Source organism: Peromyscus eremicus, chromosome 1 (genome assembly GCF_949786415.1).
Source record: "Peromyscus eremicus chromosome 1, PerEre_H2_v1, whole genome shotgun sequence".
Lineage (NCBI taxonomy): Eukaryota > Metazoa > Chordata > Mammalia > Rodentia > Cricetidae > Peromyscus > Peromyscus eremicus.
In genome coordinates, this window is record NC_081416.1 from 157000360 (window position 1) to 157014981 (window position 14622).

Here is a 14622-nt window from a genome sequence, read left to right on the forward strand (position 1 = left end):
CCTCCCCTCCCTCCCCTCCCCTCCCCCCCCCGCCCCCCCCATGGACATGCTGGACCCGGGTCTGGATCCTGCTTCCTCGGCCACCGCTGCTGCCGCCGCCAGGTAAGCGCGCCGGCGGCTCGCGCCCCTCCGCGCGCCCCGGGGCCCCCGGCCCCTCGGCCCCGCGCGCAGGGGCCGCCATGATCCCGAGCGGCCTCCGGGCCCGGCTCAAAATGGAGGCCGCGGGGAGGGGACCCGGGCGGGGGCTCGGCGACACTGTTGACCCCGGCGGGGCCCGGGCCTGGAGGGCGGGCGGCGGCCCCCCGCGCCCCCCACCCACACCCCCGGCTGGGGTGCGGGCCTCGCTGACGCCGGGCCCTGCCCCTCGTGTGCCCCCGCAGCCACGACAAGGGACCCGAGGCCGAGGAGGGCGTCGAGCTGCAGGAAGGTGAGTGCTTGCGGGGCCACGGGGGCTGCGGCCCGCGCCGGGGCTGCAGGCCGGGGACGCCGGGAGGCCCCGCGCGCCCGCTGAGCGTGCCCCCCTTGCCCTGCTGCCCCCCACAGGCGGGGACGGCCCGGGGGCTGAGGAGCAGACGGCGGTGGCCATCGCCAGCGTCCAGCAGGCGGCGTTCGGCGACCACAATATCCAGTACCAGTTCCGCACAGAGAATAATGGAGGCCAGGTGAGGCGGCCGCGGCCCGGGAGCCCCGAGGGCCAGCGCCGGGGCGAGCAGAGGGCGGGCGGACGCACGGGTGCGGCGGGGCAGGGAGAGGCTCCGACCTGGCCCTTACTCGGGCCCTAGCGTCGCTCTCGTCGCTCTGCCGCCCCCTGCAGGTGACATACCGCGTAGTCCAGGTGACGGATGGTCAGCTGGACGGCCAGGGCGACGCGGCCGGCGCCGTCAGCGTCGTGTCCACAGCCGCCTTCGCGGGGGGGCAGCAGGCTGTGACCCAGGTGGGTGTGGACGGGGCAGCCCAGCGCCCCGGCCCGGCCGCTGCCTCTGTACCCCCAGGTCCCGCGGCACCCTTCCCGCTGGTAGGTGGCCTGCAGCTTCGGGGGCGGGGGTGGGGAGGGGAAGTCCCAGGGGGTGGGGTATGTCACCCACAAACGGTGTTCGCTGGCCCGGCGGGCCGTGGAAGGTTGAAGTTTTGCACGGACATTGGACGGGTCGCTTGAAATTATTTTCTTCTATATAAAACGGGGAGAAACTTCTTAGAGAAAAAAGTAGAGTCGCTGAGCTGGTGACAGTTGAGTCCTGCCAGAGATGAAATACTAGACGGAAGGGCACGCACAGCGGGCTTCCCCCTCGCCTCACAACGTAGTAAATAAACACCGACCCCCAACAGCAAAGGTGGGCTGACAGGGGTGGCTGAGGATGGCCTGTGTCCTCTTCCCTAGGCTGTAATTCAAAACCCATTCAGCAATGGTGGCAGCCCAGCTGCAGAAGCTGTCAGCGGGGGCAGCACGGTTTGCATATTTCCCAGCATCCAGTGTGGGAGACACCACCGCTGTGTCTGTGCAGACCACAGACCAGAGCCTACAGGCCGGAGGTAAGGGAAGGAAGGGTAGAGCGAGGGAAATCACTCCAGCAGTTCCACCTTGGCCCCTTACTGATGCTCACCGCACATTGCCTGCAGGCCAGTTCTATGTCATGATGACACCCCAGGATGTGCTCCAGACAGGAACACAGAGGACAATTGCACCCCGGACACACCCCTATTCTCCGTATGTGCTGTAGTCTCATTGTTGGGGGCCAAGAAAAGGGAGGGATTTTTGGTCTAGCAGCTGGGACTGTCAGTGTACTCCGCAGGAGTGGGGTATGGGTTTCCTTAGCTTCAAAGTTCCATTCCCCCTCTCTTTTCACGCGGACTTATTTTGCAAAAATAATTGTCAAGGGCTGGAGAGGTAACTCAGTGGTAGAGCACTTGCCTAGCATTTTGCAAAGCCCTGGGTTCGGTCCTAGTGCCATAAAAACAAAGGTGTGTGTCAAGTCTGATACCTTGGTAAATACTTGAAGAGATGGGTCTGAAAAAATAGATGTCTGTTATTTCCCCTTCTAGAAAAATCGATGGAACCAGAACCCCTCGAGATGAGAGAAGACGAGCTCAGCACAATGAAGGTAAGGGTGGCGGTGTGTTCCTTGGCCAGCTCTTGGCCTCCTGGGTGCTTTGAGCCCATTCCCTGGCATGCCCAGATGTGGGAAAGGTGTGTGCTGAATGCATAGGTAAGGGCTGATGGGTGAAGGGCAGGAAGCTGTTAGGAAAGGTAGAGGGCGGGAATTGGGTTTGTCCAGACGTTTTCTCATGCCCAGCTTGTGGTTTTGATTTGTTCTATGGGCCATCCTCTTAAAATGGCGGACCCCATATCCGCATGTGGGTTTGGCCCTTCTCATTCACTTGTTCCTTGCCCTCCATGGGTAGCTGGGCAGCCTCTGGCCAGCTGAAGCGAGAGCCCTCCCGCCCTCCCGGAAGCTGCTGTTCCACCCTGAGGTGTCTGTCTGTTTGTGCTGTTCCTGGTCTCCACCATCGTAAAGCATAGAGCAGTCAGTCCTCAAAGCAGGGCAGTTTGGACACCCAAACAACCATCACTCAACAAATATTTACTGACCCTGGATCCCAGGCAGGGCAGGGCGGCACAGACCCTGTGCCGAGCCTGCAGCCTGGCCTAGAGGGGCAGTCAGAATCGCTAACGAAGGACAGCCTGTGGCTGAGAGATAGATAGCTCAGGCAGGCACTGAAATGAGGTTGCCCCAGGAAGGTTTTTCTGGGCGCTTGGCAAGCAGAGGGGGACACAGGCTGAAGAGAGTCGAGTTGTGTCAGGAGTGCTGTTGGCTTGTCACTGAGGTCCTGTGTGGTTTCTTTGAGAATGAACCAGGATGGAGACCTCAGGCCCTGAGACTTGAGGGTGCCACTGTTCTAAGCAGCTGGTAAGCACACACTCATGCCAGCCCCCAGCTAGGCCTCAAGTGCAGAGACGAGGTCTGGGCTCTCACACCACTCACTGGTAGGACGCAAGCCGCACACAGTTACCAAGTGAGTGCTTCAGAGGCGAAGACTCTCAAGAGGTGACCTTGGAAGAGGCCTCTCAGGGGTCTGAGGAGAAACAGACAATGCCTAGGCCTCCTCAGCCACAGATACTTTTAAGTTTGAGGAAGAGCAGAATGGGGAGGGAAGAGGAAGGTCTTAGGGCTGGGAGGGACCTGCCAGGCTGGCTCACACCGGCTCTCTAGAAGCTCTTCCCAGAGTGGTTATCCTGACCTGGGAGTATAGTCTGGTGATGGCGACACCAGTGTGGGGTCTGTGTGTGGAAGCATGATAAGATGATGGGAAACCAGTGACTAAGAAGTCACATGCTAGAGATGACTTCTGGGAAAGGAGAGGCCTGGTCTGAGGTGGCAAGATGTGGAGAATGGGCATAAGGAAAAGATTCTGGATCTGCTGGGTCAGGGTCTACTGCCCAGGTCAGGTGGCTTTGAAGGGAAAGGGTGAACCGGAGCTTGAGGTTGATTTGGTGCAGGGGAATTTGAGGATCCTCTGGTAGGTAACTCAGGCTGTTACAGCTCCTGTCTCCAACTCAGGCTGGGTTTTCGATCTTTGCACTGTGTTGTCCTGTGGAAAATGACTAACACAACCCCCTCAGTGATCCTAACCCCCCACCCCTAACTCCAGCCTCCCACTGAGTATGCGCCTTACCCTGGATTCATCCAGCTTGGAGCCTTTGCTGTTTTTCAACCTCAGACAAGCAGTTTCTCCTACCCACCCACCCACCAGCTACAGCCAGCCCTCTGGCTTCTAACCTGTAGAAGGTTTGAACCACCACCTGCCTGTCTTCCTTGTGGCTTGGCAGTCTGGCCTACCAGACTGGCTCCATTGAAGGTCACCTGTGACGACCTCATTGCCAAATCTGCTGGCTTCCTTTTCTGTCTGAGCTCCAAGCATCTGCCCCTGCCTGTTAACCCCCACCTCTACCCCCCGCTGCTTTTGGGAATGTCCCTTCTCTTCCTGCTCTCTCTTATTCTAATATCCTCTTTGTTTCTCCCTCCCCACCCATTCCTGTAACAACCAGGTAACAACCTGCTCTTCAGACTGAGCCTTGGGGGTTCTGACTAACTGAGGCCCAGGGCTGTCTTTACAGCAGATGCCCTCAAGAACTGGGAACCGGCTTTGGCTGTGGGTGTTCTTAAGGCCTGGATCTGAGTCCCTTTTCCATCTACTAGTAAGCACCGGCCAGAGGTGCACGGAAGCTCTAGTTGTCCCGCCCCTAAGACTCATCCCCAGCACCAGAAGTCTGTCTTCTTTCTCTCCAGAAAGGTGATAGTTGCCTCTTCCCACCCTCCTAGGGCTTGGCCCACCCCATGGTATCACAGAATGGAGTTTCTATTCCTTGGGCATTGGAAATTGCCACTCAAAATCTCCATGTCTCGCTGTCTGTGAGACTTAACCCAACCTGTCCATATAGCACATGCTGTCTACCCTCCCGCGAGGCTCTGTGTATGCTTCTCTGCCAGAAATAAGATAGGGCAGCTTCAGAGTTCTACCCCTGCCCTCCCAGGACTCTACATGATTTTCCCTGTAGTCTCTCTCTCTTTTCTCCCTCTGGCTTTTCTGCCGGGATGGGGGTTGGGGAGCTCCAGAAGGTGCCTGCAGGGCCCTGAGTGAGCACCAAGGCGGGGGCGGGGGAAACCTGTTGTTAATGGTAGCAGAATTTACTCTCCGGTGGCAGAAATGCAGGTCTTTACATAAAACGTGACTTGAAATGCTGAGCCAGGTTACTTTTTCTATTTATTAATTTTTACTGTTAGTAAAGAGTCTTTCTACTTGGGGTCTTAATTTATGGTAGTGGTCTTAGGGAGAGTTCCTTGTTTGACACTGGTGTAGAACCTAGGGCCTAGAGTGTGCTGGAAAGTGCTCTCTTGTAACTAGATCCCCAGCCTTTTCACTTTTTTAAAAATCTTTTTGAGACAGTCTGACTAATTTGCCCAGGCTGGTTTTGAACTGGGAAGCCTCCTGCTTCCTATTCCCTAGTGGCAGGAATTCCCAAATCTTTGCTTTTTAAAGGTGGATATGGCTCCGTTTTGTAATCCCAGCTGGTGAGGCTGAGGCAGAATTGTGAGTCTGAGGCCAGCCTGGACACACAGTACGAACCTGTCTCACAGAAAGAAGGAACAAACCTTTTTCTGATGTAAATCTGTGGCTGCAGACTTCTGACTGTCCCATTTCGACAGATGTCTTTATTATCTCAAAATGTTTTCCAGATCTCCTGTGATTTCTTCTTTGACCCCAGGAAATTCAGGAAGCATGTTGCCCAATTTCCAGACATGTGTGGGGCTTAGGATCTCCTTTTTGTTGGATTTCTCAGTTCTTTGTAGTCGGAGCGTAGTTGGTGTGGTTCCAGTTATTTGAGGGTGTGGAACTTACCTTGGGCTCTGTGTACAGTCTAGCTTGGAGAAGGTGCCACAGGTACCGTAGTGGATGTGTGCGTGCTGCTCTGAAAGGTCCCCTCCGTAGGGAGGCTGGGTTGGCTGAGATGGCTGGGGATTGCCGGCCGGCCTGACGTTTTTCTTGCTTTTCTGGGAGAGGCATGCTAACGTCTCCCATTGTGTTTGTCTCTCTTCCTTCGTCCTGACAGGTTGTGCTGTGAGGTGTGGGGTTTAATTATTTTGGTTTTTGAAACAAGATCTTCCTATGTAGCTTTGGCTATTCTAGAACTCACTATGTAAACCAGACTAGCCTCGAACTCACAGAGTTCTGTCCTGCCTCTGCCTCCTGAGTGCTGGGATTAAAAGTGTGCACCACCACACCTGGCTGTGAGATGTTTTTAAGTGCTCTGTTGTAACTACAGGGCTTCTGTGAGACACTGGCCTTCTGCTGGTCCAGGGTGTCCTAATATTTTTCCAAGCCACAGGCCTAACCATGTTACCACCTGGACACAAGCTGTAGACAGCTTATGTAAAAACAACACACAAACCCTACAAGTGGTTCATGTCATCTTTTGTGTGATCTTATTATCCATCTGCCTGGGGTCCCTCAAAGAAGCCCAAATATTTCCTAAAGTCTCTCTGGAGATTCATCCTACTGTGGGCTCCATGCAGAAAGTATTGCTCCACCTTGCCCTTCCTTGGGCACAGTTCCTGTGGGCACAGTGTTCGCCATTTACGTCACTTCACAGTGGTGCCATGAGCACCAACCAGGACAAAGCCAGGGGTGAGTCCACCCTGGACTCCATCCATGTTTAAAGCCACACACTTGTACATTTTGCAGAATTAAATGGAGCCTAAAGGAACTCTGCACACACACATCTGCTCTTAACCCTGATGGGTTGAGGTGTGCCCGTCAAATGAGTCTAATACCTGGGGCACGTGGGCAGTAGGAGGGTGAGGAGGTACTCATGAACCCTGGAGGTGAGCACTGTCAAGGAACTCGGTGGGCAGGGCTTCTAGGCCCTGGCTAGACTCGGCTCTGCTGCAGTCTGCCACCAAGTTCCCAGAAGATTCTACCGTACTGAGTGGTGACAGTGAGCCAGCCCTGAGCCTACCGGAGGCATAACCCAGCCTTACCAAACTCAGCATGGCCGTGTTCTTGGCAGGACATTGGAAAGATCTCAGAGAAAGAATCGTTGCTGTGAGAGGGAGTGGACAGAGCGGGAGATAACCTGCTTTGGAAAATGGAGTTACTCATGCCCAAGTGGGAGGCTCCTGACAGCAGCAAAGGCAGTGGCCTCCACTGTTCCTGGGCCCTGAGTTCCCTAGGGGATGTCATGGGCAAGGTGTGAGTTGAGGTCTGAAGAGAAAGGAGCCCGCCCTCACCCACCCACCCCACACCCGTCACTTAGCGTCACTTAGCGTTTTCCCTGTTTTCTGCCCTCATCAGGAAATGCCCCTTACCCTTTTCCCACAGCCCATCAGGCTCTAGGCCCCAGCTCCCCTCCTGACAAGTGGGTGGGGGCTTGGAGGGGACTTGGGGGTACCAGGGTCTTCTGTGCCCTGGAGGCAAGGAAAGGCTGGGAAGCCTTGCTATAACAAGCTGTGAAACTGGTTCCGAGTCAGGTGGTTCCTGGCAGGCATCCTGAGCATAGGACAGGCCCGAGGGAAGCCCTGTCTGCGGGGCAGTTGTCACTCGGGTAGCTAACAGTGGGAGGTTACAGAGTTTAATTAAAGCACAAGTCTGGACTCTGAGGTCTGTGACTTGCCATCCTTTGCCGTCAGGGTATGGGGCTCACCTTCCCAGGTGAGGTGAGGTCCACAGGGCCAGGCCTCAGAGCAGAGCCCTCGCTGTGTGGAAAGTGCAGCTTGCCAAGGCTGTCTAGGAGTCTTAAACAGGCAAGGCCAATCAGGTTTTCACAGATGAGAAGGGCTGGGCTGTGGCTCAGGTGGTAGAGTGTGGGCTTCAGTCTCAGCACTGAGGAAAACCAGGCATAGTGGCTCCTTAGGAAATAGAGGCAAGAGGGCCAGGAGTTTAAAGTCTTCCTTGGTTACACAGTCGGAGGCCAGGCTGACCTACATGAGACCCTATCCCCAGGGGACAAAAAGCAAAATCATAGAAGCCCGAGTCTGGGGACAGAGAGTGAAATGCAAGTACTACAGGAGCTGTGGGGTTGCTGGATCCTGCAGAGGGGTTCTGCCCCTCAAAAAAAGATACAGCTCCCAGTGCTAGAGCTGCATGTCAGCCGGCCAGCGTGTGCTGTGACTAGTTTTTCCGTGTTGGCTCCAGTGTCTGAGTGTGCTAGGCGGGTAGTGGGGCACGCCTGCAGTGGTCAGTGTGGGTTTCCGTCCCGACAGGGCGGCACTTGAGGACTGAGACTGGGCTGGGCTGCCCGTGGGGAGGTGGCAGCCAGGGGTCCCTCCCCGTGAGGTCCTTAGTAGTGCCATGAAGCCATGACTGTCCCTGTCTCCTACAGTGGAGCGGAGACGGAGGGACAAGATCAACAACTGGATCGTCCAGCTTTCGAAAATCATTCCAGACTGTCATGCGGACAACAGCAAGACAGGAGCGGTGAGTGCCCCACGTCCACTCCCTTCCGGAAGTCCGCCTGGCCCCAGGCACAGGCGCTGTCCTATCTGACTCCTGCCTGCTCCCCACTCCAGAGTAAAGGGGGCATCCTGTCCAAGGCCTGTGACTACATCCGGGAGCTACGCCAGACCAACCAGCGAATGCAGGAGACCTTCAAGGAGGCCGAGCGGCTGCAGATGGACAATGAGCTCCTGAGGCAGCAGGTGGGTGTGGACCTGGAATCCACTGGGCCCCGGAGGCCGAGGGCTAGCCCCTGGCTCATGTGTCCTCTGGTGCCTGCAGATCGAGGAGCTGAAGAATGAGAACGCCCTGCTTCGAGCCCAGCTGCAGCAGCACAACCTGGAAATGGTGGGCGAGAGCGCCCGGCAGTGATGCCCACTGGCCCACCCTGCGGCCGCTGCTGCCCTCCCCAGCCCTTAGCACAGAGGGAGATGCCCCTCCCCAAGCTGCGTTTTTTTATAGTAGATTTTTAACAAAAACAAGGAGACATAATGCATTTCTGTGGATACATTGCCCACTACCCTCCTCCATGCGGAAATGATGCCCACCTGCCCACCTGTCCATCAGCCTCCCTTCGCGGTCCTCACCAGCCCATCACTTCTAGTGGGCTCACCAGGAGGAGCAAGGGAGGAGGACAGGGGCCCGCTGCCCGCTGCCTCCTTGGTCTCTAGAGGTATTGAGACAGGGTGCTTATGGGAAGGAGGGAGCTTTGGGGGCGCCTTCCCTGGGGCCTGGACCTAGGCAGGGAGGCCACGTCCCCCATCCCTCTTGTTTCTGGATCCCTGCTCCCCTCTGGGTGTGTGGGTGTGTGTGTGTATGCGCGTGTGCGCGTGTGTGCGTGTGTGCGTGTGTGTGTGTGTGTGTGTGTGTGTGTGTTTTAATTTTCTTTATGGAAAAATGGACAAAAAAAATAGAGAGAGAGGTATTTAACTGCAATAAACTGGCCAGTGTGGCCCGCCTTGTCTGTCTGTGTCGGTCCATGTTGGGCATGGGGACGGACGGGTGGGAGTCAGAGCCTTCCTGAGGTCTAAGCTTCAGCTGTAGTGTGGCTGTGTGAAAATGGCTGGGAGAATTAAGGACTGGATTTCTCCCTTGAGGCCCTGGAGTGCAGATTAGGGGTGTGGGAACTTCAGTCAAGGACATGCCCCCTGATGTTGGAGGGGAGGCTGGAATCTCCCAGGTCAGAGCTTCTTGAAAACAGGCCTGGTGAGCATCCCTGGGCTCTGGGGCTGAAGTCCTCCCCTCTGCACCAGCCAATGATGGGGCCTGGCCTTGAGCCCCCCACCCCCAAGGGAGGGCAGATGGCCAGAAAGCCAGGCTTGGCCCGGCAGTCTGTCGCCTCACACCGTGGCTCTGGCGCCTGTGCTGTGACCCCTGGCCTTGGCTGATGATGAAACCTGTCCTGAGCAGCCACAGTGATGCCTGGCAGGGCTGGGGGATACCATCGTGTCCCCAGAGACTGGTTCACCCCTTCCCAGGATCTGGGGCTGCCTGTCAGTTACACCTTGCTGCACTTTCGACCTGCCACAACCTCAGGACACTGATGGCCCCTGGTTTCTGAGAACCCTGACTTTGACCTTCCCACTCCCTAAGGCTCTCTGAGAGAGCTTGTGAAGCAGATGAGGGGCCCTAGTGAGCAGCGGAGTGGCAGCAGCATTCCCAGGGCTCTACACAGACTGATCACAGATTGGTCCCTTCGTGAGTCAGGCCTGGTGCCCACTATCCTGTCTGGAGTCAGAGTTTAATAATGTCTCAGGCCGTACACATCGAGGGATCCAGGTAACAGGAATGGGGGCACCACACAGGCTTCAATAGTACCCCAAGAACACAACTATAAAAGCCCTAGTGTGTGCTATATACCAATTTCTGTGGTATAAATTCTCCCAGCATGGCAATTGAGAAGGTCTTGGCCTAGTTCCACTGCACTTGAAGTTGTGTGATGGGCATAGTCTGCTCTGCCAAGCCAAGTCTAACATGCTACTGTGTCCCCTGTGCTTAGAGGGAGATGGAAGTTTTTTTGGTTTTTGGTTTTGGGTTTTTTTTTGGTTTTTCGAGACAGGGTTTCTCTGTGTAGCTTTGCGCCTTTCCTGGATCTCACTCTGTACACCAGGCTGGCCTCGAACTCACAAAGAGTGCTGGTATTAACAGCGTTCGCCACCACCACCCGTCTGTGGGAGATGGAAGTTTGACAAATAGATCAGGCCAGGCCCCTGGGTCAGTGACTAGAAGGCAACTTTAAGCCTAAACACTAATGAACCCAGGAGGAAGCAGGCAACCACTTGGAGGCCAAGTAGCACCAGCCGTTAACACAAAAGTGAATTGGTACTGATTAAAAGACAAGGTGAATTAGTTCGTGCACTGGCATGTGAGAGGATAAACTAGCTCATATGCTGGGCTGGGAAGTGTGCTGGCTCTGGCTATGAATAACGACTGCCACCACCATAGGCGAAAGGTGACTTCAACACAACAGCTACATCGTATGATCTGGACATTGAACACCATGGTGGAGCCTATGCTTGGGCATCTGTCTGTCCAGTCCCTTGGCCACTGTTCCCGACTCATGCTTGGGTGCATTCTGCACATGTGTACCCCATTGCTGAGGTCTTTCTGGGGAGCCCAGTGAGTGACAGCCATATTGAAGACACGGATAAGGGAGACAGGCAATGTCTAGGGGAAAAGGGGAGATTTTTTTTCTGCGATCCACAGGGTGATGTCACAGGTGGCTGGCTGGAGGCTTGTGTCCATGGCCCTAGCTGCCCCACCTCCCGATGCACCTCTGCTGGCTGAGGGTGACACAACCCTGTCTGTCCCCTGTCACTGTTCCCGCTTATCTCTCCCGCCTGTTCGGCGCCACTGTCTTCTTGGAAATGAGTCAGGGCAAAGGGGAGGGGGTTCAGGTGTCCCCTCCTCCAACCGGTCCCATAAAAAGGACGGAGACTGGGTCCTAGACACCACGCAAATCCTCGGACTGCACAGCAGAACAGAAGGCATGATGGTACAGAGCACCAAGATCCAGGCTGCCTGTCTCCTGCTTCTCCTCATCACCAGCCTGACCAGCAGCACCCTTCTCCAGCAGCTGGTGAGCACCCTAGGCCTGCCACAGTGGGAGAGCCATCCCCAGGAGGCAGGGGCTCCTCCACACTGAGCATTCAGGGCAGCCACTGAGGGGACAAGAGTGGTCCTGAGTGGAAGGGCTGAGGCCCTCCCACCCTCGGCTCTACAGGTGTTGTGGAAAGGGAACATGAGGAACATGCTGGACAAAATACTCCTCTGGCTGTCCATCCCAGTCAGGGCATTCCTTAAACTGCCTTTAAATGACTGTTTTCTAAACACTTATTTGTGGATAGCACAAAAGATGATGGGCGGAATGACTATTATGAGGAAGGACCAGAGCGGGGACCAAGAGGCAGGAAGCCAAGCAGGAACATTTTATAAGAAAATGATAGAGAAGGGGCTGGAGAGACAGCTAAGCAGTTAGCGCACTTGGTGCTCATGCAGAGGACCTGGGTTCAGTTCCTGGCACCTACATCGTGGCTCACAACCATCCTTAACTCTAGTTGCAGGGCATCTGATGCCTTCTGACCTACACGGGCACTAGGCATGCCTGTGGTGCACACGCACATGTGCAGGCAAGACACTCACGCACATAGATCTGGAAGGAAGGAAGTGCTACTGAGCCAGGCTTGGTATGGACACTCAGAAGACGGAGGTGAGAGCATCAGGAGTTCACAGTCATCCTTGGCTACATAACAAGTTCAGTGCCAACCTGGGCTATGAAAACCCTGTCTCAAACAACAACAACGACAAAGATACTAGATTTGTGCCTTGGAGCTGAGACAGCAGAGTGGGCACTTCAGTGAAAGGGAATCACAGACAGGACCCTTGGATCTGTAGGGCCTGATGAGTGGCATCAGTGTTGGAAGTAAGGAGAGGGCAGTGGTAATTCTGTCTGCCAAGTTTTGTAGACAGCTGTGCAGATGATGATTGGTCCTTGGGTTGCTGAGAAAAAGAAAATCCACAATCCAACTGATGATGATAGGTTACTATGCCATGTGGTGGCCTGATTATAAGGGATAAGATACAGGGAGACCTGTTGGGAGGGTAGTGTCCAGAAAGAAAATACAGTAACAAAGAAGGTGGGATGTTTTTACGAAGCAGAACATCTAAGGAATGATGGGAAAAACAGGGCAGTGAGGTCTCTTCTAGGAATTCCATATAAACAGGTCCCGAAGTTCCTGGGAAAGGAACAAGCTGGCAAAAACACGTCAGAAGAATGCTGGAGACCCCACAGTACTCAAGTACCCTCTCTACTTCCACAGGTGAGACAGCCTGAAGCCCTACAGCCTCGGCACAGGACAGAAGCCAGGGCCCACATGTCGGTAAGAGCAACTGGGACTCCCTCCCTGATCCCTAGGCTTCCCCATGCCCAAGTAAGGCAGCTCACCTCTCTTCTCTTCCACACAGTCCCTGATTCCAAATCGAAAGAAGCGAGACAGCAACTTCTCAATCTGCCTTTTCTGTTGTGGATGCTGTAAGAACAATCAACAATGTGGCTTCTGTTGCAAAACATAGAGCCGTGTGCCCCAATCTCTCAACACCCCCAGCCTCCCCACAGCCCCCCATTTATTTATAAGCTTGAAATAAAGGTGATGATTTTACTTTTAAACTACAGTGTCTGTTTGTAAACGGCACTTTTTGTCCTGACAGCCTGATCCCAAATAAATACACAGAGGCTTATATATTAATTACAAAATGTGCAGCCAATAGCTCGGGGTTATTACTAACTAGCTCTTACATTTAAATTAACCCATTTAGTAATCTAAGTATTGCCACTTGACCGTGGCTTTACCAGTGCTCTAGCATCTTACTGCTTGGGCAGTTCACTGTTGTCTCTCCCGATCCCACCCTTCTTCATTCCAGTCCTTAGATGATTGTCCTGCCTAACTTCATCCTGCCTTGCTGGAAGCCCAACCGCTTTATTATTAACCAATGAGAATAATGCGTGTAGTGTACAGAAGGATTATCCCACAGCATCTGTTGTTTTGGTTTGGTTTGGTTTGGTTTTTACCCCTTAACAAAGGCTTAGGGACTTGTTGCAAGCCTGCCCCCCAAGGACAGTCACTCAGTAGGCTGTGCAGGTCGAATGTAAGTCTCCGTGCCTTGAGGCTGCTAGAAACCTGCATGAAGGCACCTGCTGTCTGTCCTTCGGTTTGTTCCCATGTCAGGAGATCTGAAGTTTATGTAGCAGCATGGGAAGAGAGTTGAAGAGACTTGCCTCTCAGTCTTGTTCTTTCTTTCTTTCTAAAAGATTTTTTTAATCAAAAAACAAAACAGAATAAAACACTTTTTTAAAATGTGTGCACATGTATGTATGCCTGGGAACACATGTAACAGCCAGAGTAGCCTCAGCTGGTACGGAACTTGCTTTGTCAAACTCAGAGATCCTTCTGCCTTTGCCTCCCGAGTCTTGGGATCAAAGGCCTGTGCTACCACATCTAGATCATTGTTTTTTCTTGGTTTTTGTTTCATTTAGTTTTAGTTTTTTGTTTTTGTTTTGTTTGTTGTTTTTGTTTGTTTCATTTTTTTTCTTTTGTTTTGTTTTTGAGACAGGGTCTCTCACTGAACCTGGAGCTCACTGATTCCCCTAAACTGTCTGGCCAGTGAGTCTCTGGGACCACCTCTGTCCTCACGAGTGCTTGGACACAGACGCGTGCTGTCACACCAGCTTCCGATGCTGGTGCTGGGACTCAGGTTCTCACGCTTGTATGGCAAACACATTACTCACTGAGCCAGCTCTCCAGCCCGACTGCTCTACTTTTAAAGGGACACAGAGAGACATGAGATGTAATTCACTATCCGTCCCAGCTTGTAGGATTACAGCAGCCTTAGTGGTGAGAAAGGACATTGATCATGTGGCCTCTGTTGAATCCTGGAAGAGAAATAATAGCCTAAATACATGGATCCCTGGGAGCTGGCCACCATGTCCAGAGGCAGGCCACCACTGAGAAGGGCATCTGCCTTTGTCAAGAGAATCTGGAAAGCCTTCTTGTGAAATATATTACTACTTTAAACATTGGCACTTAAGCTGGGAATGGCCATTCAAACCAGCAGCAGTAACAACAACAAAAAGGGCTTCTCATCATCGGCCCTTCTTTTCCCCCAGTACTGGTTGATCAAAGCCAGGCCTCACAGCCAAACACTTACACCACTAGGTATGCCTTGAGCCCAAAGAGACTTCTTTTTAGTTACTTTTTTAGACAGGGTCTCATATAGTCTAGCCTGGCTTTGCACTCTCTAAGTGGCCAAGGATGACCTTGAACTTTTGACCTCCCCATCTCTACCTCCTGAGTTCTGGGTTTATAAGTATGTGCCATCATGCAGTGCTGAGAATCAAACCCTTGTGTGTTCTAGGCAAGCACTGTGCCAACTTTGCCTACATCTCTATCCCTATATGTAGCCCAGGCTACACCAGAACTCACTATGTAGCTCAGGCTGGCTTCTAAACTTGCTGCATTCCCCCTGCCTCAGCCCAACTAGCACTTAAAAAGAAAAAGAAAAATCAATCTATAGGACAAACTTAATTAAACTAGAAGTTAGCATCAACCTCATCCACCACCACCTTTTTCCATCAGA

At 53.7% G+C, this 14622-nt stretch overlaps 2 protein-coding genes across 2 annotated transcripts; both read left to right on the top strand.

The window, feature by feature from the left end:
• Positions 1-31: 31 nt before the first annotated feature.
• Positions 32-8953, top strand: Usf2 (upstream transcription factor 2, c-fos interacting). Its single transcript, XM_059276272.1, is given in 11 exon segments — positions 32-102; positions 381-427; positions 544-662; positions 815-1015; positions 1379-1435; positions 1437-1530; positions 1618-1705; positions 2041-2099; positions 7877-7971; positions 8064-8192; positions 8272-8953. Coding segments are annotated over 11 exon segments (1041 nt in total). The 5' UTR covers positions 32-40; the 3' UTR covers positions 8362-8953.
• Positions 8954-10044: 1091 nt separating this feature from the next.
• On the top strand, positions 10045-12655 carry Hamp (hepcidin antimicrobial peptide). Its single transcript, XM_059278319.1, has 3 exons — positions 10045-11130; positions 12213-12308; positions 12423-12655. Exons 1-3 carry the CDS (start codon positions 10700-10702, stop codon positions 12559-12561), a joined length of 666 nt encoding a protein of 221 aa, XP_059134302.1. The 5' UTR covers positions 10045-10699; the 3' UTR covers positions 12562-12655.
• The last annotated feature ends 1967 nt before the right edge of the window (positions 12656-14622 follow it).

Coding starts and splice junctions, on each gene's coding strand:
- Hamp (XM_059278319.1), top strand. CDS start 10,700: ATGTCACAGGTGGCTGGCTGGAGGCTTGTGTCCATGGCCCTAGCTGCC. Junction 11,131..12,212: donor GAGGCAGGGGCTCCTCCACA/CTGAGCATTCAG, acceptor CCATATAAACAG/GTCCCGAAGTTCCTGGGAAA. Junction 12,309..12,422: donor TACCCTCTCTACTTCCACAG/GTGAGACAGCCT, acceptor CATGCCCAAGTA/AGGCAGCTCACCTCTCTTCT.